The 27,948-nt window shown below is 35.6% G+C and overlaps 2 protein-coding genes and 1 pseudogene across 4 annotated transcripts in view; 2 read left to right on the plus strand and 1 right to left on the minus strand.

Annotated features, from left to right (window-relative positions):
• BABAM2 (BRISC and BRCA1 A complex member 2) overlaps positions 1–5,742 on the minus strand; it is a 514,351-nt gene extending 508,609 nt beyond the window's left edge. For 2 of the 3 annotated variants that reach the window (XR_012486190.1, XM_074288294.1), the window contains exons 1-2: positions 5,622–5,742; positions 125–281 (exon numbers count right to left, since the gene is read on the minus strand). Coding sequence is in view for 2 of the 3 variants with exons in the window: in XM_074288294.1 (XP_074144395.1) it covers positions 125–252 (128 nt within the window). In the remaining variant the exon portion in view is untranslated. The remainder of the gene's footprint in view (positions 1–124; positions 282–5,621) is intronic. The other variant, XM_074288295.1, reaches the window with a different exon arrangement.
• A 55-nt stretch (positions 5,743–5,797) lies between these two features.
• RBKS (ribokinase) overlaps positions 5,798–27,948 on the plus strand; it is a 135,492-nt gene continuing 113,341 nt past the window's right edge. Inside the window, 2 exon segments of the mRNA XM_074288296.1 lie at positions 5,798–6,098; positions 6,101–6,236. Coding sequence (XP_074144397.1) covers positions 5,987–6,098; positions 6,101–6,236 — 248 coding nt within the window. The 5' untranslated portion in view covers positions 5,798–5,986.
• Positions 17,142–18,563, plus strand: LOC141555308 (nuclear receptor-binding factor 2 pseudogene; annotated as a pseudogene).

The following is a 27,948-nucleotide window of genomic DNA, read 5'->3' on the forward strand; positions in this document are numbered from 1 at the left end:
GAATAAATGTTTGATATATATGTACCCTTAAGTTATATAGCCATATATGTAGCCACAGATGTACTTCATAAGGAATTATGAAAAGGGTTTCTTGACCCCAGATTTAACTACTTCAGATACATACCCAGACTTCAGGTCAGTTATCCTCAAACAGTTTGTAGCATCCAGTCCTACTTTTCCATTTCTGACCACACTGGATATAAATGGAGAAAGCAATGGAGAAACTCTGTTCAAAGCTATTTCAGGAGACATTTTAGCTTGACCTGCAACTCACACTCACTCTGCAAGGAAAAGTAAAGAAATTTTGATCAAACATAGCAAACCTCACATTCTATAGTTTTTGAGATCCTTGAAAAATATATTAAGTATATTTACTGATGTTTAAATATTCTCATACTAAAGCAACACACAAAAAAATTTCAATGTATTTATCATTGTCATTTTTTCTATTACCATGGAATTTTTTACATATAAGAGTATATAATTAACATTCTTTTTGTATACAAATAAGTATATATCAAGTATAATGGTCACTTTACTAATAAAGAAAACCAGGTCCGGGGCAGCTTGTTGGTAGAGTGGATAAAGCACCAGCCCTTAAGTCAGGAGGACCTAATTCAAACCTGGCCTCAGAAACTTAACACTTCTTAACTGTGTGACCCTGGGCAAGTCACTTAACCCCAGTTGCCTCAGGAAAAAAAGAAAGAAAAGAAAAGAAGAGAAGAGAAGAGAAGAGAAGAGAAGAGAAGAGAAGAGAAGAGAAGAGAAGAGAAGAGAAGAGAAGAGAAGAGAAGAGAAGAGAAGAGAAGAGAAGAGAAGAGAAGAGAAGAGAAGAGAAGAGAAGAGAAGAGAAGAGAAGAGAAGAGAAGAGAAGAGTAGAGAAAAGAAAAGAAAAGAAAAGAAAAGAAAAGAAAAGAAAAGAAAAGAAAAGAAAAGAAAAGAAAAGAAAAGAAAAGAAAAGGAAAACCAGGCTCAAAAAGATTAAATAAGCTGTAAAATGTCACACAGCTAGTGAGTAACAAGGATGCTGTTACCCAAACGTAGGTCTTTTGACTCCAGATATCATATTCCTGCTATTCCATATGGTCCCTAATCAGCCTTTATATTGTTGTAAAGATTGTCCAATTTTTATTTTACTACCTACTAATTTTAAATTTCTTGGCTATGAAATCATTTCTTTTAGCTCTACTACATAAAAATATTGTTGGTATCCACAAAGGGCATTAAGGGCTTACCATAAGCATGGCATTGTGTTAGGAGCTTGCATTCCAGTGAGGAGAATAAATCATGTAAACAAATAAGTGTAATACCAAATGGAGTGTAAAAGCACATGAAAATAAACAAGGATCAGGTATTCCCTTCTACAAGAAACTTCCTGATGTCCCCCCAGCCTCACACATACATATACACATATATCCAATGCATTTACTATTCCTGAATAGAATCTAAACCTCTTGAGGATGGGAACTGTCTCACAGTTGTCTTTTGTATACTAGATTAGTACAGTGTCAAGTGCTAAAAAATGCTTACTGATTGAAAAATGACCTAATACATATGAAAATACTGAAGCCCATTACTTATTCTCTTTCCCCTATGAAAAGATCAAAAAACAAGAAATCATTTTTTCTAAGTACACACTATTTTTTTTTTCCTGCTTCCTAGCCTCTCACAAGAACCTTCCAAGAGGAAAAATATACTTGCTGGAAACATATTCCACTGATTCATAAAGACAAGAAATGACAGAAATACAATTCTACTCTTCTACTTGATAACTGGCTTTTATAGTACCAGTTATAATAAAAGATGTTCTATTCTACTTTCCAACTTGTAGGCAAAGTAAAACTAAATGAGTTGTCAAAATTAACCAGAGAAAAAATTTTAAGTAAAAAGACAAAAGCATCCATTGCATAAATCCAGCAGAAATCACTTCATGGAATAGATTATGAATGCTTTTTAACAGGTTTCTACCTGGAAAACCATATTTTCTAAACAAAGAACATTTAAAATGAATCCTATTTCAAAATGAGTAATAGCCCTAAATCATAATTCAATCTTTCTAATAAAGTACAAGACAGAAAGAATGAGACAAGCAATGTTTTGTTCTAATTTTTTATATTGGGCTTCAACTGTAAAATGAAGAGTGAGAATAAATAACCTCTAAGATCCTTTCTAACTTTAAACACTAAGATCTATATAAAAAGAAAATTCATTAAGGAAGTTTCCAAAGGTAAACACTTAACAGCAGTACTGTGCTTTCATTTTTAGTAACAACTCTAATATTCACAAGAGATGCCAAAGTTAATTTACCGAAAGAATGATGGACATGACACTTGTAAAAGAAAAAAGGTCAATAAATGTATTATGTACTTATTAAATGCCAGGCATTATGCTAGTTACTAGCAAAAAATACCAAGAAAGGATAATATATCGTCCTCAAGGAGGACAAGGAGTCAGAAGAGTTGGGTTTGAGAAGTTATATCCCTGCCACTTACTAGTTAATATAATTTTGGCAAGATCCCTCAGCTCTCTGAACCTCAATTTCTTCATTTGCAAAACTGGGTCAATAATGCTTGTACTTCTAATACCACAATGTTACTGGGAGAATAAATGTGGTAACATAAAACATGTAAAAGAATTTTAATGGGTTAATAATACTTAATGAAAGTTATATTCATTATTATTGAAGGTATCTGCTCATCCATAAGCACACTTACAGATGCCATTTCTACTATATAAGTGAAAAATAGAGGGACTCTCAATCCTACCCAGATACTAGATGTTGTTTCCCATATTATTTCAGATCCCCCTTCCAAATAGGCCAGACACATTTTTTCAAAGATTTATTTTTAAGAATGTAACTTGGGAAATCTCTTTCATGCTTCAGAATGAACTAAACAGCATAATTTTCCTAACCAAACAGTAAAAATTTTTTTAAAATGTATTAATAACAAGTAGTGAAATATGGATTAGAAACAAAAAAGGTAATAAAATTTAAGTCACTATATTTGACAGATAACCATTTTATTATTCGATTTCTCTCCATTGTTTTAAAGCATTCCTACTATTCCACAAAGAATGTGAAACATTAGCAAAAGACAGACAATAAATAAAAAGGTACAGTATTATAACAACAAATGCAAAAGACTTCCAATTTGTTCAACTGGCCTACATTTATAATGAACATTTGGAGTTAACAAATTTCTACCTAAGCAACGTGTTCCATTCCAAATTCCTACAAAGTTGAAGTAGCTAATTTAGGTTTTAAAATTTTTTAAATATTAAAATGAATAATGTTTCTTGATTTATTTTGATAAGTGAACATAGTTGATTTTCTTCATTTAAACAACCATGGCCTATGAAGTTGATTTTTTAATACCCAAATGCAAGACTACAGTATTCTTACTAGATTTTATCTCCTAAGATTCCAATATAATACTCTGGCTTGTCAAGATCCTTTGGGATCTTAACCACCATTTACCATAGCAGCTATCCTTACTAGTTCTGTGTCATCTGCAAATTTGATGAAAATACCAACCATGCCTTAATTCAAATCACTGATTAAAAAAATATATTAAGTAGCACAGGGCCAAGCATAGATCCCTGGAATACCTCACTGAAGACTTTCTGCCATGTGAACAGTAAACCACTAACTACTCCTTTGAGTCAAGCTATCCAACAAATTCTGAATCCATCTGATTGTATAATTTAATCCATACAATCTTTCCTTTTCCCACAAGAATAGTAAATCAAAAACTCTCAATGAAATCTAGATAAATTATATCCACAGAATTCTCCTAAACCACTAGATTAATAATCACATCAAAATAGAAATTAGTTAAGTCTTCTAAGAATTATTCTTGATGAAGTCATGATGGCTCTTTGTGAACACTTTTCCTTTTGTAATCACAATTCCCTTTCTAAATATTTACCAACTAATTCCATTAATGATGCATTTTAAAATTTTCATGAGAATTGAGGTGAAGTTCATTGGCCTATCATTTACAAATTCCTTTAAAGTTAAATATTCATTTATGCAATGCACTTCAGTTAAAGTTGCTTTCTAATTAGAGCAGGGCAATGAAATTATATATATATATATATTTGTTACATATAACAAAAAGAAGTTATATAGTTATCCCCTTAGGGAAATTTGACTTTGTAAAAAATTCTGAAAAAGTCACATTGCCCCCAAAATCTATAATTCTGCTCTTTCCTTCCTATCCTCCACTTTGATACTCCATGGTCTCCCATTTCCAATGCCAAAAGCAGAGAAAGCAGGAGGGACCCCACTGACAGTGTCAGTTAAGCGACTAGCTTGAGACTTTTGTTAGTCTATCCCACAATTTGTCCCTCAGTCCCTTTATTCCTTGTGTGTCTGTCTCCCAACTTCTCTTGACTTGTGTCCAGGTACCATTAGCTCTATTATCTGCTCCCAACTCCAAGCCCAAGTGGCCCGCTTCCTGCCTCCCCACTCATCTAGCAAAACCCACGTTATGCAAAGAGGTCTATGGAAAGGTCCCCTCAACATAAAGCAAGAACTGAATATGCTATTTCCATGGTCAAAGGTCATGAATAGGGAAGGGACTAATAACTAATGCACATACATAATAGTGGAAAGACCTAATTATCATAAATTGTTTCAAATTGATTGCCTGAATCAAGTGACCCCCAAAGGTAAGTCCACTTATACTGCTCTAGATCAAGGCCACAGAAAGTAAAGTGAGGGGGAAAAGGACATGTGCTGAATCACTGACGTAACATACCCAGGCAAGGAGGTAGTGTACTTATGTCCCAACCTAGCAAAGGGCATGGGAGGAAACCCTCCAGAGAAAGGAAAAGAATAACTAGTTACTCTCTTGGGTACTCAGAGGCTCTGAAAAGAAAATTTCATTCTGCTCAACCAGTGAGAACAGTAATTAAAAATTGCTGGTGTTTACACGGGACTTTAAGGTTTCCAAAGTGCTTTAAAATCCCAAGATTTCAGGAACCTAAAAGGTCTGGTTCAGCCCCATCCTTTAACAGATGGGCAAACAACTTAGGGACTTGTCCAAAGTCACAAGGCTGTGAAAAGTGGAGCCGGGATTGGTTTCTCATTTGGTCTTCACAACAACTCCGGAAACCCCCAAAAGACACTGTCCCTCACACTCTCCCTCGATGTAATTTCCACATCTGTAAAATGGGATTAATAGCTTGCATATGTCGAGCGTTTGAACATCTAATCTCTCATTTGCTTCTCCAAAGGACTATCCTGGGATAGATGTGATATTGTCATTGCTGCAACCCTGCTATAAAGTGTCTGAGGTGGGATTCGAACTCAGGTCTTCCTGACTCCAGAGCCAGCGCAGATTGCCCTCGGAGCCACTCTCCTTACCCGTACACTTTCCCTACTCACACTGGGAAGGGCCTGAGGCTGAGCAGGCCTAAAAGGAAGGAAGACGAGGCGTGGGCCTGGTGGGCTCAGTCTGAGGGGAAATATCGCGCGGGGGCGGGGAAGGGGGAAGGGAGGCGCCTGGGCGGGCCCGAGGCTCTCGGAGAAGAGGCGGCGCCTTCCGGCTCCCTTCCTGATGTCACCTGTTCGGTTCGGTTCCCCACCGCCCGCAACCGAGCCCCACACCGAGTACCTGCGACTACAGCCCGACAGACGCAGACACCGGCTACAACGCGCGCGCTGTGCACACTCCCCAAGCGCGCCCCCGCCCGCAACGCGCCGCGCCGTCTGGGGACGTGCGCGCCCCCGTGACAGCCCGCCCTCAAGCCTGTTGACGTGCGCGCTCTCGAACACTGAAAATCTAGGAGGGTAGGGAGATGGGTAGTCAGGTTGGCGCCTGAAAGTTCTCCTCCCCCACCCCACTTTTGACTCTCTTGATAACCAAATAACCTGATCATCTCGAAGAGGGCCGGAAATGAGAGGAAAGAATGGGCATAGGGGAGGAAGCCCTTACGGAAGAGGAATAATAGAGCTGGAGGGATAATTTGTATCAGGCACATGGAAAGATACCCGAGTGTCTGGATTAGGGGAGGGGAGGGGAAGGGAGAAGAGGGGGAGGGGAAAGGTCCTCGTCTCGTAGTCCGGGAGGGGAGGGACGCGGTGTACCCAACTAAGGTAGAGGGCAAAGGGCAAAGTTCAGCGCGAAGCCGCAGGCCCGACTCATGCTCACTATGGCGGCCTCCGCAGCGGGGCTCCAGCCAGACGCGGCCGTGGTGGTGGTAGGCTCCTGCATGACCGACCTGGTCAGGTTAGTGCTTGGGGGACGCGCCGCCGACAGTCCGGGCTGGCTGCCGAGGCATGGAGCTGGTAGAGAAGACCAGGGAGAGAGGGCTGAGAGGAAACCACAGTGAGACCCAGAAAAGTGCACTAACCCACCTAGAATCCCACAGTCGGGATTGGAACCCAGGCCCTGGAATCCCAACCCAGCGCTCCTTCCCCTGCGGCTCTCCGCCTTCGCTGACCTCGACATAGGCCCCTAATAAATCAATGCTCGCTGATTGATTCTCCCGTGAAAATGAAGGGACGGCAAGATCTTTTAGTTCGTTAGTGCAAATAGCTTCAAACAATTTAGGAGCTATTGCTTCAGCTAATTATAGGGGGACCCTCCGGGTTCTTGTAAGCAAACATTTATTATGTGCCAACTCAGCAGGAAAATGGAAACTACCAGAAGAATGTTAAACTTTGCCTTTCGGAAGTGATATTCTAGAAGGGGAGGTGGACGGGATGGGGGAGGCTGTACACAGAGCTAGAACTAGAAGGGACTTTCAGAGACCTCTTATCCAAATAAAGAAATTCGCGCCCGGAGAGGTTAATTGATATTAATTACACATGTAATTAATTCCTGAAGAAGCCAGGATTCACACCTATATCCTCTGGAGTTGCACCCCAAGAGAATCATTTTAAGAGAAAATAACCTAAAAACAGGTGTGATATGGGGGGGGGGAATAATGTCTTTGAATCATTTAGAACTGAAAAGGGGTTCTTATAGATCAGCCAGTGCAATCCAGAAAAAAATTCTTTATCTCCATTAAGAAACTTCTGCAACTTGATTGGACTGAATTATCTGTAAGGCCCCGAGAGCTTCCCTGGATGATTACTGGTTAAATACTAAGATGACCATTGCAGTAGTGGGAAACGTGAGCAAGTGTTGGTTGAATTTCACCTTAATGTAATACAATGCAGTAAATATTTTTTCATGCAGAGCACTGAACTAAAAGTTTGAAGTATAGGAAAAACTGACCTCAGTGAGCTTATAGTCTGCTAACTTGTATGGGGTATATACAGAGATTTTGACCTAGAACTTGGTACAACCCATTTAGGCTTAAGTTTTCTTATCTGTAAAATAAGGTTAGGCTATGTGATGCATGGCATCCCTTCTAGAGAGCTATATTTTCAGTTTAATGGATTTAAAGGAGTAATTAAGTGAAATTCTGTGGGGAAAGAACACTTATTGGGGGTACACAGTTAGCCTTCACAAGAGTGTGACTGCTGTGCTGATGTTTGAAGAGGAAGTTTCTATCCCAGAGATAGAGGTATATTACTGACATGAACACCTTACATGAGATAACTAATCGTTCGATAAAAATATGCAGAAGTATTATGAAAAAAAGAAGGCTGAGAAGAAAAGTTGGAGTTTTGGAGGGATTCATAATAAGTTCTTCTTTTACAATGTGTGAACTAAAAATGAGGGAGATCCAAGCAGAAATTCTTAGGATTCTTGAATTGAAAGAAATCAGAACCTCAAAGTTAAAGGGACCTCAAAGTCCATTAAGTATAACATAAATTAATCCTATCTACTGAATCTTCCAGCCTCCATTTAAATATATCTACAGTGATGACAGGTTCATTCCCCTACTTAATGGTTAGAATATTTTTTACTAAATTGGTGAATTGACCCAAGAATTGGGCAGCCTTTCAAATGTATACTTTAACTATTTCACCCCACTACCTTCACTTCAAGAATTCTAAGACTTCTCCAGGATAAACATAGTTCCTTCCAAAATGTGGTTTCAAATCTCCTTCACCACCCTTCTGTCTGTTTTGTCAATATCATCATATTGACTTTAGGTCATATATTTTAAATTGCTGTTACTAATACTTCTGTAGCATTTTCTATTTGCAGTGATTATATCAGTGTTCTGTTAGTGCAATTACTGGAAATTACATTTAAAACCTCACACATCAGTTCCACTGACCTGAAATAGCTATCTGGAATATAGCAGAGAATTTGAAGTAAGATGCTTGGGAGTCAAATGATATACTCTCTATTTCTCTGTTTTGTTTTTTATGTTTGTTTTTCTCATTTAATATTTTTATTTTTTCTAATGGCATGTAAAGATAGTTTTCAACATTCACTTTTATAAATAAGTTTCAATTCTTTTTCTCTCTCCCTCCCCAAAACTGCAAGCAATCAAATAAAAGCTATAATTCTACAATCATTAAACATTTCCACATTTGCTATGTTGTAAAAAAAAAAACAGAACAAAAAGAGAACCAAAGATTCTTAAATTTCTACTTGACCTGTTGTACAGGTCTGTTCTTTCTGGTACCAGATGGCTTGTGTTCTTTTTAAAGAATCTTTTAATTTTATTCTAATACTTCTTTCTCTTTCATGAATTTATTGATTTCTCTTTCATATCTGTCAATTTCCTGGGAGTTCCATCTCTTGAATAAGATGAAATATTTTAATTTCTAAGCCACTTATTCTAATTCTTTTCTAAAGAATTTCAGTTTTTTAGCTGTGACTGTAGAGATTACAGAATAATTTGTTCCTAGAGCTTCAATAATTTTATCCTAATCAATATCTTTGATTTACTCACCTCTGACTTTAATTTCTGAAATGGGGAAAGCCAAGCTCCAACCACTGCTATGATTTTTAAGTGATGGTCTCTCTTTGGGCTTATCCTAAGTCACCTAAGTCCTTACAATTATCTCTACCTACTGAATTCAGTTCATTGAGATTCAGCCTGATAGGAGTTGAGGAACCATTATGGCAACTACATACAGAGTACTGTGGATATTGGAACCCTGGATTTGAGTACTTCTGTGCCACAATGCTCACTGGAACTCTTAAAGGTTTTAGGGTTTTCTTAACTACATTATAGATTTCTGATTTCCCTGGTATTTTCTGAAGAAAACCTTTTTACTCTTCCTCCCTCATGAAGAATCCTTTAGGTTACAAGATTTTAAAGCCATCATAAGCTCATTGAAAAGGTAATGGTTTATTTACCTCAACCGACACTTTTTTTGTATATGCATCTCTGGCTGATTTTCGTGGGGTGAAATTCTGGTAGAAGAAATCACTCTGTAGTTTCTTATTGGCTTTCTTGATCATTTTTTGAGCTTTTTACAGGAGTAGTTGTGTTGGAGTTGGGCTAAATGTAAGTTTCCTAATGTACAATATAAAAGGAATGAAATTTATTCAAGAATCATGTTCAGGAAAGATGTACATAGATAATATACAATAGCATATTTTATTACGCTATTGTATTGAGGTAATGAAATATATATATTAGAGCTTTTCGGATTTTCCTCTGTCATAATCATAGTTGTATCATACTTATTTCTGTATGTCTTAGTAAGCAGCTAGAGAGCTCAAGCCTGAAATCAGGAATACTGAGTTCAAATCCTGCCTCAAATCTTTACTAGCTGGGTGACCTTGGCCAAGTCACTTAACCCTGTTTGCCTCAGATTGTCATCTGTAAAATTAGCTTGAGAAGAAAATGGTAAATTACTCCAGTATTCTTGCCAAGAAAATCCTAACAGGGTCCCAAAGAGTTGGAACTGACTGCAAAATGACTAAACAATAATAATAGTTATAGTCCCATTTTAAACAATAAACTCCAAGAAGAGAATAACTAAATTTTTACTTACATCTCCAGAAACTTAAACATGAGAAGTACTTAGTGAATGGCAAGCAAATGATTCAGTGGTCTGGGCTTGGACTCAAGAAGACCTGAGTTCAAATCCAGTTTCAGACATTAGATTTTTGATCCTGGACAAATCACTTTTTCTGTGTGTGCCTTAGTTTCATTAAATTTAAAAAATGGGAATAATAGTAGCATCTACTCACTCTGTACTATGTCTGATAACTAAGATAGTAAATCTAAAGTAAGACTCAAGTAATAATTATGAGAGACTCGAGTCTATGTCCAACATTCACATTCCTATTCTTTTTATCACATCTAATGCTACTTACTCAGACACTGTTTTCAGTAACCATGCCCACACTTGGGAGTTTCCTCACATGTAAAACCCAACATGGAGAATGAAGAACCCTTATGACAAACTGTTTTAAGCACTTCAATGACCACACTTTGGCTAGAGTTTAATATCAATTCTATTTTGAATGGAATTTTGATATTTTAATTGGTGTTTGGTGTTCTGTTATAGAAAGTGTACTTAACATCCACATTTCCTTTTTCATTTCTAGTAATATGAATAAGTAGTAGTCCCAATAGTAGTCTTACAGATTTTAACATAGTAATCATGGCATTTGTAGCACTTGACTATCCCTCACCTTTGCAGATAATTTTCAAAAATGATGAGCGCTATTAACATTCTACATAGTCTTCATTGATCCTACCAATTTGCCAGTGCCTGCCTTCTCCCCATATCTAAATTCCACCTTCTCAGGATTATGCAACTGTATTTCACATAGGTATGTCAAACTCAACATTTCTAAAAGGGAGCTCATTATCTTTAATCCCAAAGTCACCCCTCTTCATGACTGACCTGTTTCTTTAGCAAGCACTATGGCCTTTTCTATCACTGGCATAAAATTATAGAATCATCCTTTACATTTTCCTTTACTTCCCATATCCTAGTCAGGTAACCAAGTTGGGATAAGTCTACGACAACATTTCTTACATCTAACCCTTTCTCTGAGCTATTGCAGTAGCCTCTTAATTTGTCTCCCCATCCTCGAGTCCTCTCCTTCCATTCTATCCTCCACATGGCTGACAAATTGGTATCTGTTAGGATTACTAGGTGAGAACTCAGGTTGTCTGGACAATTGCAAGGTGAGAACTCAGGTTGACTTGACAGTTCTCTGGCTCAGACCTGTAAAGGGAGTTTACACTTTAGGAATCCTAGAAGGAGCAAGCTCATTGGTTGGAGTACTTATTCCCAGAAGCCCTTGCTTTATCCCACGCCCATTCTCTGGGAGGATAAAAGAGGACACCACTCCAGAGATGAAAGAAGTCTCTGCATTACATCAGGCCTGACCGGGCTCTCTGCAGGAAGGGAAGTCACTTCTCTGGACAAGAGTTAACAGCAACTGCCTGGAGACAACGGTTCACTACAGGAAGAAGAATCTGTCTGAGAGCTTTGAGTTGACACAGCAGATCTCTTCCCAGAGAGCGATCCAGCAGCTTGTGGAGACGACAGCTCGCTACAGATATCAATAATTCTCAGGCCTGATCATGTTATTTCCTACTCAAAAAAGTTTTCATGGCTCCTAAAATAAAATATAAATTTTTGTTTGGCATTTAAAGCACTTCATAACCTGACTCTGATCTATTCAGACTGGATTTGTGCCTCCCATCTTGTACTCTACATTCTAATCAAACTGAACTGTTTGCTTTTTTCATGTCTGATTGATTCCATGCCTTTTCATAGGCCACACACACACAAATACACAGAATTCTCTTTTTCCTCACTTTGGTCTTAGAATCTTTAGCTTCCTTCAAGGTTCGTCTCAGGTACCAACTCCTACATAAGGTTTTTTCCTGATTCCAGTTTTTAATGGCCTCTCCTCTTCCAAATTACGTGGAATATATTTGTCTTATCACTCAACTATCAATAATACTCTGGCCTTACTGTTCTATCCTGAAGCTACACCAGTTAATTTTGGGTTAATTCTTTTTTATAAAGCTGTTGACTCAACATATATATTGGCTCGAGCCCCTATTCTAATATATTTTCACTCAAACTTTTAGTGGCCAATGATTTAACGCATTAATTTCATTTAATCAGGATCTATTTACGTTTACAGTGAGATATTTATCTCTCAATATATGCTTCCTCTCCTCCCCAATACATACTCCCCTATACTACTTAAAACTAGATTGGGCTCAGACTTCACCCATTTTCTACTTTGATAAGTAAATCAAGTAAAATCCCAAATATAGCCTCACTGCTGAAGATTTCCTATACCAACAGACTGGGTCCTGAAAGCCAGTCTCCACTTCTTGGAGTTTTGGTGCTAAACTGTCTGCAAAACCCTTGTGAACTTCATTGCTTAATCTCTTTCTCCATCCCATGTACCTAAAGTAAAAGACCACCTTCCACAGCAGAGAACTGAGACCCATATTCATGAGCCACACAGGCTACATATTGGCTTCAGATGGGGAGACCCTAAGGATTCTTTGTTGTCTCTCTTGTTTCACTGCCAGGCAGGAAGAAGTCAGAAGGAAAAAAGGACCAGCAACCTGGTCATCCATTACCTTTTGAATGCTTCTCCAATTTAAGCTACATAGACAGTCAAAAAGATTCATCTTCGTCATGAGGCTAAAAGCACCAAAACCAGTTGTAGGATGTTTGCACACAATCCTAAGCCCACATGAACATTGATTGCATCAAACTAGCATTCTACATATACTCAATAGTACATTCTGAGCAAATTGGCCAGTCCCTCTTACAAGTGTAAAAGTTTCTTTTCAATCAAATATAGAGATAACAAGGACAGTTTTTTTCCTTATCTCTAGCACCTAGCACAATACCTTAAACATAGTAGTCATTAAATAGTTGAGTAAGCATCTCCCTAAATGCAGCAAATACACCAAATTCCCTATATACATTGAGTCCTATGAAAAACAAAGAAGCAAAGTAAGTGAAATCTTCAGGAGCCCTAAGCATATAGTTCCATATTTACTTAATGACTTTTAAATATTTTTAACACCCTTTGTATTAAGCAAAATGTGAAAATAATTGCATTGGTTTAAACCATTCAACTATTAAGCTCTCCCTTGACATAAACACAATTAGAGCTAAAACATCTCCTATAGAGACCACATTGGTATATAGTACTTTTACTAGTAATTCCCCATTTCTCTGTTCTGAGAAAATGTTTATCAAATTTTCTATTATTCCTTTTAATGATCTTTTTATTCACATTGTTATTGCCGTATATGTTGTTGTCTTGATTCTGTTTATTTCATTTTGCTGCAGCATACTTTTCAGATATAAAAATAATATCCAGCTGTAAAATAATATCCTAATATATTCATGTATCAAACATTTTTAGCCATTTTTGAATCAATGGATACCCAACTTTATTTTTAACTCTTTGTTATCACAAAGAGTACTGCTACAAATATTTTGGAAATATATTGGACTTTTTGTTCAGTCTTTTGACTCCCTCAGGATATAGTATTTCCACAATATTATAGGATTGTTAGGTCAAAGTATGTTGATAGTGTATTCACTTTTGTACATAATTAGTTGAACCAATTCACAGCATTGTTCAGTGTACTTGTCCTTCCAAAGTCTTTCCAATATTGATTTCTGCTATTTTTGTCATCTCTGCCAGTTTGAATGGTTTCAGGTAAAAACTCAATGATTTTAGTTTGTATCTTGTTAGTGATTTGGAGTATGTCTTCACCTGGTCATTTGTGGTTTGCAATTCTTTGGAAAATGCTAAATCCTTTGGCCACATATCTAATTGAGAAATGAATTCCAGTCTGATGTATTTGTTTCAATTCCCATGTGTTTTGAATATGAAAACTTTATTGGTGATATAGTTAGTAAATATTTTCTCACTCTTCAGTTCTTTTCTGATTCTATTTTAATTAGGCAAAGGCTTTTAAATTTTATGGTAAAAATAAACATAACTGTCATGATTCCCTCTATCCCATATTTAGTTTAGAAAAGTACCTGATCAATTCAAGGCAATATAATAGACTTGTGATGGAAAGAGCATCCACATCCAGAAAAAGAACTATGGAAACCAAATGTGGATCAATGCATAATATTTTCACCTTTTGTTGTTTTTCTTTGCTTGGTTTTTTTTTTCCTCATATTTTTTCATTCACCTTTTGATCTGATTTTTCTTGTATAACATGATATGGAAATATGTTTAAAATAATTTCATATTTTGATCTATGAGAGGCAGTGTGGAAAGATGTTAGGCTGTGTAGATCACAAGATTTTGCAAAGATGAATGTTGAAAACTATCTCCATGTAAAAAGTTATTATTTCCAATTATCATATGACATGTCACTTTTAATTGATTTTATTTCCCATGAAATGGGTTTACACATCTTTTACGGAAGAGTATATATCCTGCTTTGATACTGCTAAGATTGCTCTCTAAGGATCTCACTACAAACTTATGTTTATGACACTACAATCGTTTCTATAGCAATAACTAAGATGTCAGATGGAAAATTATCTTGTCCTTTTGCACATTAGTAATTTAAAATGATAATTTATGAGGTAGGATGCATGTTTTACCCATGCTTTCAACTTTAAAACATGTAGAATCAGGAAACAATTGCCTAATTCTCTGGAGATTTTAGTTGGGTAATAGAATAAATAAATTAAGAAGACTAGGTTCAAAGTAGGTAATAAGTTGGCCATAGTTAATTTATTTTGCTTTTTTTTTTTTGACTGCTTGGAACAGCTGACATTATTTTAACATAGTACAGTATCAAAAGCCACTTCTATTAGTTTTAGCCTAATACAACTCTTCTTTCCGGTCATGTTTTCAGCAGATCTGAAGCCAAATCAAATTCAGTTATTAAAAAAAAAATCAAGTTTTTCCTACTTGTGAGAAATAAAACCAAATCACACTTTATCACATTCACTTGATCTCAAAAGGTTTTTTTTTTTATTATTATTATCCTAATGTCACTTTCTGCTAGTTGTATAATTTAGTATCAAAGGAATTAGTTCATTGGAAATAAGCTCAATTTAATCTATTGCTAAACCATTTAATAAATCTCACCATAAAGTGACATGGTCCCTGAGACTATTTTGTCTCCTGAAGGAACATCAAAAGTCTAGGAAGACTAATCCCTGCATGAAAGCCAGAATCATGATATGAACAAGCCAAGTTCTAGATTTGGATATAGATGTCAGAGTTGAAAGAGTTAAAGGGAGAAGGCAAGAAAGTGTCAAAAGCAACACCTGAGCAAAGGTCAGAGAAGTTAGCCAGTAAAAGGCAAAGTCTAGGAATCTAGTAATAATAGTCCAGTCCTTCAAAAATAACTAAGTGCCAAGTTCCACAGGTTAAAATAAGTGCTATTTTGCTTTGCAGCTTTGTTGGTCTGAGTATATATGTATATTTCTGTGTGTATACCCTTGCTCTTGAGAATACTTTCATGCTCACCTTTGTGTGGACATAATCCAACAAGGTAGAATGGCTACAAAAGACCTGTGGCAGTGGAAAGAAACAGAGAAAAAAGGTTGAATGCAAGGATAGAATTAAAAACACTGGATAACAAATTGATTATAAATGGTGAGGGAAATGGAAGAGTGAATGATAATCCCAAACTTTGATACTTAAGAGACTGAGAAAATGACAACATACACAGAAATAATGAAATTAGGAAGAAAAGGTTTAGGAGAAATAAGATTAGTTTGGGCTCACTTATCTGAAAGTGCTCTTAAAACATGAATCTAGGCAGCTGAAGATGCACATCTAGAATTGAAAAGTTAGTACATGTAGATTTAAAAGTAATCTGCATTGAGGCAGTCGTTGAAATTGGATGTAATGAGCTTAACAAGAAGAAAATATAGAGATAAATGGGCTGAGGTTGGAGAACTCTCACAATAAGAGTTTGGAAAGAAGCAGAAGGTGTGTTTTTGAAGGCTTTGGTTCTCTGAGCTTTAGAACTATGTTGTGGTTCTCTGAACTTTAGAACTATGTTGTTTGTGTAATTAGGAGAAGAGAGAATAATTAATATGAAGAAATAGCAAGATCAAACACAGCAAAGATCAAGGATGTTGTCAAGTGAACCTGAAGGAAACATTTTCTTACATGATCAGTGTGTCTGGCAGTGCCCCCCCACAGGGTATCTACACAATTTGGACTTTGTTGACACACAATCCACATCTTTGATTATAAGTGCGGAAATCACCTTGGACAGCTCCTGAATGCCTGTTAACCCACAGTAGCATCAATAATGCATTACTATTTGTCCCATAAATTTCCTCTGTCTCAAAGGAGGCCATCAAGGCAAATCTTGATGTCTTTTGATAACTAATTAATTGTTGTACCTAGAATAAAAAGATAAACTTGATAAGCCTTATTAGCCAGTGTCCTCTATCTCTTATCAGACACTTTAGAGCATCCTCAGTAGTAATAATGATAATAATCCACATTTATTTAGCACTTTAACTCTACAAAGTGATCTCTGTACAACAGCCTTGTGAGGTAGGGAGTATGCATATTATTACCCAAATTTTATAGGTGAGCATAAGGAGGCATAAAGTATATGGTGTTCTCAAATCCCATAGTAAATGTCAGAACTGGAATGTGAAGACAGTTTTTCTAACACTGGCAGTTTTTTCTGCCAGTACTCTCATCATTATACTAAAATCTTAATAGTTTACACTAATTGTATCAAACAAATAAAAATGGAGGTACTAAATCATGCATTACAATCTCTTGTCAGCTAAGAAATTACTAAGAAAACCATATATTAATGTGTGTGCTTTTTTGTTTGTTTGTTTTTGTTGAGGCAATTGGGGTTAAGTGGCTTGCCTGGGGCCACTCAGCAAGGAAGTGTTAAGTGTCTGAGGGTACATTTGAACTCAGGTCCTTCTGACTTAAGGACTGGTGCTCTATCCACTATGCCACCTAGCTGCCCCCTTCTGTTTTTATTTACTTTGTTAAATATTTCCCAATTACATTTTTATCTGGTTCAACTGTACTCAGGAGAATTGCAGGCCACATTTGGGCCATGCTTTTGACATTTTTGGTCTGTACTATATTCCTAGTCTTGTGTGTGTGTGTGTGTGTGTGTGTGTGTGTGTGTGTGTGTGTACATAACAAATATAAAAATACAAATGTAGAAAAAATTAAGTACAAGATATTTTGAAAGAGAAAGTGTTAGCAATTAGGAAGACTAGGAAAGATTTCATGTAAAAGGTGATGCTTAAACTTCTTTTTAAAGAAAAAGGATTCACTGAGTTGGAGATAACAAGCATGGCGGATAGCCAATGCAAAGGTATGAAGGTGACACATGGAGTGTGAAGAACAGAGGGAAAGTTGCTTTGACTGAATTGCAGAATGCTAGGTAGTGAGGATAATAACAGTAACAGAAATAGCTCTGGTTCTAGCAGCGGCTAAAGCGGGGGAGGAAGAAGCAAAAGAAGGCCCACCAAAGCCTCGCCTTCCAGCATCTATAGAAGTGATGGACAGGCCTGTCAGCCAGGATCATCAACAAAGGAAAGCAGACTAATCAGTAGTTGCAGGAGAATATGAGGAGGCCATTTCCTGTCACCAGAAGGGAGCTGCATAACTTTCTGAAGCCATGAAACCGAAACTGATGTAGTCTGAGAAGGTTCAGATATCATTGGAATTACAAAGGCATAGCCACATGAAACAACTCTCGCTTATTTAGGAAAGGTGAAAAGCTCAACAAGCCTCTGAAGGAACCCCTCCTCTTCTGACATCATACAAGCCAACTGTCAAGCATGGGTCTGAGGATCAAATTGTACAGAGGTCTCAGTACTGCCCCTGAGAAGCCCTCACCACTGTGTCAAGGGTCAGAGATTCAAACACTCCATTTCTCCAGAAGAGGAAAGACCCAGCATAAAGGCAGGAAAGCCCCAAAAGACGACAGAACAACAAAATAGGAGCAGTCAATGAAGACTGCTGATCTGAAGCAACACATAAAGAGTTTCTTGGGCTGGCAAATGAAAGGTTGAGAAAACAAGCAGCTTTGAGCTGAAAAGACCAGACTCCAAAACACTTCTTTGAAAAGGAATTGGATATAGAAACTGTAGAAAAATCTGAATTATGGGGGCTGCTGCTCCCTTCAGAGATTACCTTGCAAAAGTTAGCAGCAGGTACAGGGAAAGCTAAGGACATTCCTATCCCCAATCTTCCTCCCTTGGATTTTCTGCCCTCAAAGCTACTGCTTCAGGAGATTACCAAAAGTATATAGGAATAGTTAAATATAAAGTATTCAGGAGATAAATATAAAGTATTCAGGAGATATGCCAAAAGTATATAGGAATAGTTAAATGGAAGGTCATAAGGGGCTAAAACTGTAATGGTAAGGGAAAACAAATCATACAGTAAACACTGCAAAAAGGGAAAACCTAGAAGCTAGGGGTGATTCAGGCTAGGTGAAGGATCACTTGATGGACCACTGTAAGAAAAGAGTCCTAGCCATAATTTAGAGAATAATTAACCAAGGCTGAGGATGCTCTGAATGTCAAATGCTAACCTTGAGGGTGAGTCTGTTGCTCCTGACTTGAACCAAATGCCAACCCAGAATAACTTTTTTTAAGCAGCATTTATTTTCTTTCTCAGCTTTAAAGTAATGTATGTAATAATTAATCTATGATGCCATAGTTATAATACAAAATTGAATTAAAACAGGAATCCAAGAGTAGCCTAAAATTGGAAAGATGATTTCTACTATGCATTGACTGTTTGCATTTTGTTATGCACAATTTATTAGTTCTAATAAAGCTTAAAAACAAATTATTAATTCTGCTTTTTTAAAATTATCAGTTTACATAATTAATCAAGGTACACTATAAGTTTCAAGTTTCTGTTTGCTGTATTAAAATGTCATACATTGTTTAAAAAAATAAATTATCCCATTGTTTTGAATGCTGCATAAATAGAGTAATGCTAGTTGGCAGTATTTAATTGTAAGAAATTAATAAAAATAATTGTTTTATTTAAAAACCAATATTAAAAATAATAGCTGACATTTATGTAGGTTTTCCAAGCATTTTACAAATATCTCATGTTATCTTCCCAATAACCTTGGAAGACAGGTTTCTTATTACCCCTACTTTGCAGATGAGGAAACTTGAGTCAGTTTAAGTGGCTTGCCCAGAGTTACACCTCTCTCACTGCCTCACTTCTCCTAAATCTACCTTTGACTATCTTATCTAGTCCATCGTTCGCTTATTCTATGAATTGTTCTGAACTCAGTTTTCTTACATCTGAAGATAAATTTGAACTGATATCTTCCTGATTCCAAGTTCAGCACTGCCTTTGTTCCACCTATCAGAGCGGCAATTTTGTCCATTTAAGAGTTATATGTTCATAATTTATGATGCCAATTCTGTTAAATCATTTATAGATAAATTCTCATTCTTCTCTACACCTCCCCCAGCAAAATGTAAGTTCTTTTGAGAGAAGACAAGTGTCATTTTAAAATCAAGACTTACAAGATCTAAGTTTGTAGTTCAAGAGCTCTACTAGAGGCTTCTTATCAGTAGCACCTTACCAGCATTTTGTGTGATAGCTACAGTAAAATTATACATTAAAATATCCACAGCAAGAAATAGTAGTTTATGTTTATAGTAGTATTCTATCATTGGCTCAAAAGGCTGTGAGAACCTTGTACTAGTTGTTGTTCAGTCATTTTCAGTCATATCCAACTCTTTGTGACCCCATTTGGGATTTTCTTAGCATTGGAGTGGCTTGCTATTTTCTTCTCCAGGTCTTTTTACTGGTGAGGAAACTGGGGCAAATTGAGTTGGGTGACTTGCCTGGGGCCTATACCAAAACTGAACTCAGATGTCTTCCTAACTTCAAACTGAACACTCTAACCACTGTGCCAGGCAAGTAACCTAATGCCAGAGGTTATTAGGAAAAAAAAAAAAAAAAGAAGCAGCAGCTATTGAGTAGTCCCATGAAGGCTTAAAGCTCTATATTTCTCTCTCTCTCTCTCTCTCTCTCTCTCTCATCATGGCCTTTATAACTTACCTTAAGGTGGGATAAATACCATACATCATAGTTGGGATAACACTAAAAATGTTATATTTCTCCTTTTTCATTGTATCTTAAGAATCAAAATTTTGTAGGATATTCTAAAATCTTTCTATAATTTCATCCTTTGTTATTTTAGGATTGGGAAATGATTGAGTTATAATAAACTTTATAACTCTAAAGAGTAGGTATTCTATGAAACAAGAGAAAATGGTTAAGTAAATGCTTAATTAAAAGCAATTAATGCAGAATGTTGGTCAGCTTATTTTTGAAGAAGGGAGAGTGGAAGTATGTTCCTCTAAATGTTTTCCATGGACCTACTGCTGTATGACACTAAGACTTGACCAGCTTTCATGCTGTTTCAAATTCTGGGAAACTAAAAACTTAAAACTAACTTTTGTTGTTCCAGCGTTTGCCATATAACTAATTTGTTTATTCTAAAATTGACATGTTAAGTAACTTTATATCTTTTAAAAATTTGATATGTCCTTCAATGAATTTATGATTTCATTCACTGGATATTCTGTTCTTGTGTGAATACTAAGGCCAAGTCTTAATTACAAAGTTTGATTCAGTGACCATGATGTTATCCAAAAGACAAAAACATCTAGAGAACTTTACAGTCTGTCAGAAACACTTATCTGTTTCCCATAAAAATCCTTATCAAGCTTTGGGGTAGGAGAGGTGTAAATTCTCATAAGAGAACTAATAGTTTTCAGTATTCTCTTATTGGTCTTTTTCCAGAATTAATAAAGAAGATTTATAATTTTTCCCATCATTGGTATCATCCCTTCCATTATATACTTTATAAATCAGTTTTTTAGTATTCGCAATTGCATTCCCTCCATACATCTCTTCTACGTATGCTTTTCTAGCTGCCTTTCCCTTCTTTGCTCTCCTTTGTATGATTTTTGTCTCTTTTAAGTACATACTTTAGTCCAAGTTTATTGGATTTACTGTTTTGGGTTCTTAAAAAAAAAAAAAAAAAAGGTTATTATAGATTATTTTATTTTTCTCCTGTTTGTTGTCTTCCTTACATTTTCAGTGTTATATGCTCTTAGAATAGCTTGCTTTCCAAATTCTTTTTAAGATGATTTTACTCTACTGCCAATCTGTTTCATAAAGTGTCATTATTTATAATCTCTCATTCTTCTTTCCAAGATTTTACAAATAAATTTATATTCTAAACTAATATTTTCCCTGGCTATTAGTCTTTCCACTTGGCAAGTAAGTGAAGCTTCAATTGATTAAGGCACTTTAGGACATTTTTTGATTTCCATGTTATGGTAACTAACTTTTCATTAGTTACACTTCCAGTAATTTCAGTATAGTGCAGAATTGTGTTTTTTATTTCTATTTCCCTGTTTTCATCATGCATTTAAGTTGGTCAGATGTTTTCATCATGCCATTCTTTTTCTCATTTTTATTCTACTAGCTTTAATATTGTAATTTTGATTTTTATACTTACTAGTCTGGGCTGTGCAAAAACCACTAATGCAGGAAAGACTTTCAGATTAATAATTCTGGTTATGTATTCTCTAACTATAATATTACAGAGTTCTTAAAATGAACAAATGAATGAAAAAGCATTTATTTATTAAGTTAATTATCATGTACAAAACACCATGCTAAGATACAAAGAGAAAAGCAAGATAGTTTCAGTTTACAAGGAACATACATTCTGTTAATTTTAAGTCTTACTCAGGATAGGTTGTACAAATAACTTGTAATGCATTTCAGGCCTCACAGGCACCATCTTTTAACCTAACACTTACATAGAAAAGTATGAATGCTCAGGTCTGGAAGCCCAGTTAAATGTAATGAAACTTAGAGTAGCCAATCTACATAAATGAATGTTATTTCATTTTTATATCAACAGCATAACAGATTTCTTGTACCGCTAATAATGTCAAATCAGGATATGAGTTAGTGGGTAAAATTTAAATTTACTTTTTAAAAAGATATAGCATGTGGTAACATTGGTAGTTAAATTTTAGGTTTTGTGATCATCAAAAGCAAGATTATATGGCAACAGCATTAAAATCTATTTTTTATAATTTAAAAAAATCTCTCCATGGATATTCCAGAGCAATCTTTTTGCTTTTCATTCCTTTACAAGTTTTAAATTATCCATTTTACTTGGGCCCTTTCTAATGTGTGTACTAAAGAACACTGAATTATTTTTGTTGAATACACGATTGATTTGTTTTCTAAATAAAACTAGTTTTTTCTTGGATCCCAATATGTAACATTCATATTGACTATTTTTGTGGTCAAAAATAATTTCAACTGCCATTTCTTCCACAATATTACAGAAGTATCACATGCTCTCCCTTTTAAAATATCACTTTCAAATAGAAATTCACACCTTTATTTTAGAACATTGTACGGTCCCCCAGACTGTGATGTTAATAAATTTGAATTCTTCTGAATTTTAATAGGAAATATGTTTTGGGCCAGAACTCTGTACTTCAAACAAGGATTCTTACAAGGTGCTAACTCAGTGGAATTGATAAAGACAATGGTTATCTAGTTTAACATGGTGATTAATAGTTTTCTAGTTCAGTATATATACTTAGTACTTAATAGAGTTCCACAAGATTCACTCCTATGATAATGTAATTAAAATAGAGCATATAAAGCTGGGACAATCTCAGTCAGAGTCAGAGCCAGAGCCAAAGAAGATGAGGACTGGAGGCAGAAGCTCAAGCTCTTGGAGTCAAGGAGAGCCAGATTCATTCATTTCATCTCACACCACCATGGTGGCCGGCCTCCTGGACTTCCCCCACTGAGACCAAGGCTGGTCTGAAAGGCTCTCCAGAAAGCTGCCCAGTCCCAGGCAAGGAAAGTAGATTGTGAAGGAGATAATAAAGGATTTGGACTTTAACACTTGGCTATTCTTGTGGTGATTACTCTACCAAAAAGAAGGCTGCTCCCAAGACCTCCAGAAAACTAACTAAGAACATTATAGAATTATAAACACAGACCTTAAGTTAGCAAGACTTCCTATAAAATATTCTGCCAAAAGTCTTTTAGACAATCCAACATAAAAAAAAAAAACTTTTCCTATTTTCTGTAGTCTGGGAAATAGTGATAGTCTCATAAGGTTCAACCTTGCAAAGACATTAATGAATTGTCAGCTGTTTACTTAAGAGCAATAAATATGCAGCATGCCAGAATTTGATAGGACTCAATGGAAAATCCAGACAACATGCTTCAGGAAAAATGAAGAGACATTGATTAGTGTTTTTGAGTGGGGGAGGGGGATCAGGAAAGATTTCATGGGACAATTGGTACCTGAGCAGAGTCTAAAAGAACCAGAGAAGGGCAGTAGGGGATGATGAAAAAGGCTTGCCTTATAGAAATAGACAGCCTTCATAAATCCCCAGATGCTGAAGAGGACAGGATAAGACCAGTGAATGGACGGGCAACCAGTTTGACTAGAAAGCAGAAAATGTTGGGTATTAATGTGAACACTTTGATTTCTTTTGAAAGTCCTCTCCAGTCCTACTTTCTCTCAGTTTGTTTATGTGTTGTATCCCTTCAAGACTATACTCCTTGAGATCAGGGACCAGATCCTTTTTTCACTTTTATTTTCTCAGTGCTAAGTATTGTACTTTATACATAGCATATGCTAAACTGAAGTTTATTCAAAGTGAAAAGGTAGATTAGACTCAGATTGTGGTGGGCCTTTAATGGATTATTTACAAAAAATAGGAAATCATTGAAAGCTTTTGAATAGAGGAATGACCAAGTAGGAATTCTGTATTAGGAAGAGTATTTGGTGAGCTATGTAAAGAATGGATTGGAAAAAGGAAACTATTTAAGAAACTATTACAGTATTTCAAATGAGAGTTGATGGTAGTAGTGTGTGAGGTAATGAGGAAATAAATACAAGAGACATGTGGAAACCAAATCAGTAGGACATGGTATCTGATTATCCTGCATAATATAGAGTTCTAATTCGTTAGTTTCTTGCCTCCTTGAGACTTTAGCTAAAAAGTAGTTCATAAATATAACAAAAGTTTTTAAAATCTACATTTAGTAGTAAAATGTGAATTTAGTCAAAAGCAGCTGCAGTTTGATAAGGATTACATTGATATCTAGACCAATGATACATGTATTTTATCATATATCCTTATAGAATAGAAACTTCTTGAGGGTTATCTTTGTTTTTTGGTACATAGCAGGTACTTAATAAGTACTTGTTGAAATCCAAGTTATCTCATCAATAGGCATCAAACCTTTACTTTCTTAACTGGATTTATTTTGAATGACTGATTCTTGAGACAAGTTTTTTCTCATGATAGTCACAAAGATTATTTATTAATAAATGAAAAGTTGAACAAGATCATATTAACCTATCTATGCATATGTAATCTATTCATAGATTTCAGCATAAAAAATAATTCATTATTGGTGGCCTACTCACAGAGTCACAGAATTTTATAGTTAGAAATGGCCTTAGCAACTGTCTAATTGATAACTTAATTTTCACACAACTATTTTAGTGAGATTTTATTTTTTCTGCAGGATCTCCTGTAGCTAAACTAGGCATCCTTAAGTAAAACAAACTTAGGATGTGAATGATTTATAGTATTAACGTGTGTATATATAGATATACACATATATCTCCATACATATATGTAAATGTATCACATTTCTGCACATCAGAAAATTTAATATTCAGTTTTTTGGAAGAAAAAGGTATATCTAATATTGACAAAAATTACCATCAATGCCTCAGTTCTCTCCATAATCAAGGGTGAGTGATACCATGGTTCTGTTCCAATGAACAGAACCAGAAAATTGCTGTACACTTCAACAACAATGCTGTATGAAGATGTATTCTGATGGAAGTGGATATCTTCAACATAAAGAAGATCCAACTCACTTCCAGTTGATCATTGATGGACAGAAACAACTACACCCAGAGAAGGAACACTGAGAAATGAATGTAAATTGTTAGCACTACTGTCTATCTACCCAGGTTACTTATACCTTCGGATTCTAATACTTAACGTGCAACATGAAAATTGGATTTACACACATATATTGTATCTAGGTTATACTGTAACACATGTAAAATGTATGGGATTGCCTGTCATCTAGGGGAGGGAGGGAGGGGAAAATTTGGAAAAATGAATACAAGGGATAATGTTATTAAAAAATTATTCATACATTAAATAAATAAATAAAATTTTGAGTCCTCCCTCCCCCCCAAAAAAAGTTCTAGTCCAGGCCATATAAATCTATCCTCTCTGAGCATCATTTTCCTCATCAGTAAATTATGGATAGCACTGCCTGTTTTATCTACTTCAAAGTATTTGTGAAATAGATAGCTTTGAAAAATCTCAAATACTTATACATATGTAGGGTACTATATTATTAGAGAGTATAGTAGCATTCTGGACTTGGAATTAGCAAAACCTGAAATTGACTCCTTCCTTAAACACTTCCTAGCTGTGTAACTCCAAATAGGTTACTGTGCTTCAGTTACCTCAACTTTAAAATAAGGGAATAGCACCTATTTTACAGGCTGATTGTATTAAATGTAAAGTACTTTGCAAACCTAAAAGCACTATATAAATATGTGAGCTGTTATTTTTACTAAAAAGACAGTTCTATCTTTCCACATGAAATATTTAGTTGTTGATAGTGATAATCATTACCATTGTCACCATATTATTCATAGAAACAAAATCATGAGGCCCTGTATTTCATTAATATGGGGTGTCAGAATCTTGAAAAGGCTCCCAGGTTTGAAATGTTACCATGTTGAAAGAATTAGAGCCAGCCATAAGAAAATTCATGAAATAAAAAATGTTGTCTTTCACCTTGGGATTGTAGACATGGTGTGGGTATCATGGCAGTCTCCAATACATCCTCTTTCTTATTTTGTAGATAAAGAAAATACTGCCCAAAGAAATTAAGTTTCTTATTCAAAGTCACACAAGCACTAAATAGAAGAGCAAAGACTTGAACTCAGTTGCCCAACTGTATCTCATTTCCTTCCCTGGACGTTTCCTCAAGTTATTCTCTTTAACTAGGATGCACTCCCTTCTCTTTGAGTAGGATGTTGAAGAGTAGGTTGTTTAAATAAGCATTCTTCAGATCATATCTTTTCCATGAAGCCTTCTCATTCATTCATTCATTCACTCACTGCGCATTCATCCTACTTGAATGGATCTGCATTAGTACAAATTGATCTCTCCCTCTCTGAACTCCTACTGTGTTTATAGTCATTACCACAGATTTGAGAACTTAATTATTCTCTAATTATTTGAAATATGTTTATTTTGTCTCCCCAGCTGTATGGAAGCTGGAACACAGAAGACATCTCTATGATGGGTTTACAAGGTCAGAACGAGGATATAAAAGCAATCCCAGAATTACTCGCTGTTCTTAGTCTCATATACAGCAATAAAAATAACTCTCATTTCTATAGTACTTTAAGATTCACAAAGGATTTTGTTTATAACAACTTTAAGAGAGAGATAGTATAAGTATTATTATTATTTTACAGATGGAAATTGCTTCTTCTATCTCCCCATTCAGCATATACAGCATATTCAGCATACTCTATCTTAAAGTACTGATCCTGTGACCCAGTCTCCCAGCTTTGATTTCGAGCCAAGATAATAACACGGAAAGCTTTGGGTGTTATCTTGGCCACTAATAGGTATATTTTATAAGGGGACTAAAAACCTTCAGAATCCTCTAAAGTAAATGTCCAATGACATTTCTAACAAAGGAGATCCTGCTTCTTCTCCCACATATATGTCCATTTATTTATACAATCGGTTGACCATAAAATTGGTCAACCAATAGTGTAAAATGCTTTGTAAATCTTAAAGCACTAATGAAAATAGGAGTTATTCATTTGTTTAGATCAGAGTGAGGAATTCTTTTCTGTGGAAAACAACATATGTGTGTGTTTTTCAGTAGTATTTTATTTTTTCTAATTACATATAAAGATAGTTTTCAGCATTCATTTTTGTAAGATTATGAGTTTCAAATTTTTTTCTCTCTTCCTTACCTACCTCCCCAAGGCAGCAAAGAATCTAATATAGTTTATACATATGCGGTCATTTTAAACTTTTTCCATATTAGTCATGTTGTGAAAGAAAAAAACAAAAAAAGGCAAAAATATGCTTTGATCTATATTTCATCTCCATAGTTCTTTCTCTGAATGCAGATGGCATTTTCCATCCCAGGTCTAATTGGAATTGTCTTGGATCACTGTATTGCTGAAAAGAGCTAAGTCTGTGATAGTTGATCATCACATAATCTTTCTGTTACTATGTATAATGTTCTCCTAGTTCTGCTCATTTCACTCAGCATCAATTCATGTAAGTTTTTCCAGGATTTTCTGAAATCAGTCTGCTCATCATTTCTATTGCATTCAAATATCACTGCTTAGTCAGACATTCTCCAACTGATGGGCATCCAATAATTTCCAGTTCCTTGCTACCACAAAAAGAGCTGCTACAAACATTTTGGCACTATATAAATAATAAGATAGATCTCTTTGGGATATAAGCCCAGTAGAGACATTGCTGGATTAAAGGGTATGCACAGTTTTATAGCCCTTTGGGCATAATTCCAAATGCCTACTGATCTTTTAAAAGAAAAATAGAAAGCTAAAAAACCTATTGAATAAATAATAAAGCTGAACCTTAGCTCTACATTTAGTGAATTGAAGAGACAAGTAACTAAAGAAAGAAACACACACACCATAGAAGGAAAGAGGAAAAGAGTAGTAAATTTGATGTCAAAGAACTTGGCTTCAATTTCTAGTTGTGCTACTTAGTACCTGTATGATCTCAGGCAAGCTCCTAGTCTTTTTTGCTGTCTGGCAAAATGAGAGAGGCTTCTGATGTTCCTCCCACCATTGCATGTGTAATCTTATGAAAATCTGTTAACTAGAAGGAAAAAAACAAAGCATAATAATGACAAAAGATGATTTTTTATGAAACATTACTATTCATTGTATGGCCTTTGTAAAATATCACTTACAAACTTTTAAAACATGTGGGTTTTACAATTACAG

This window comes from Sminthopsis crassicaudata, chromosome 2, assembly GCF_048593235.1.
Source record: "Sminthopsis crassicaudata isolate SCR6 chromosome 2, ASM4859323v1, whole genome shotgun sequence".
NCBI lineage: Eukaryota > Metazoa > Chordata > Mammalia > Dasyuromorphia > Dasyuridae > Sminthopsis > Sminthopsis crassicaudata.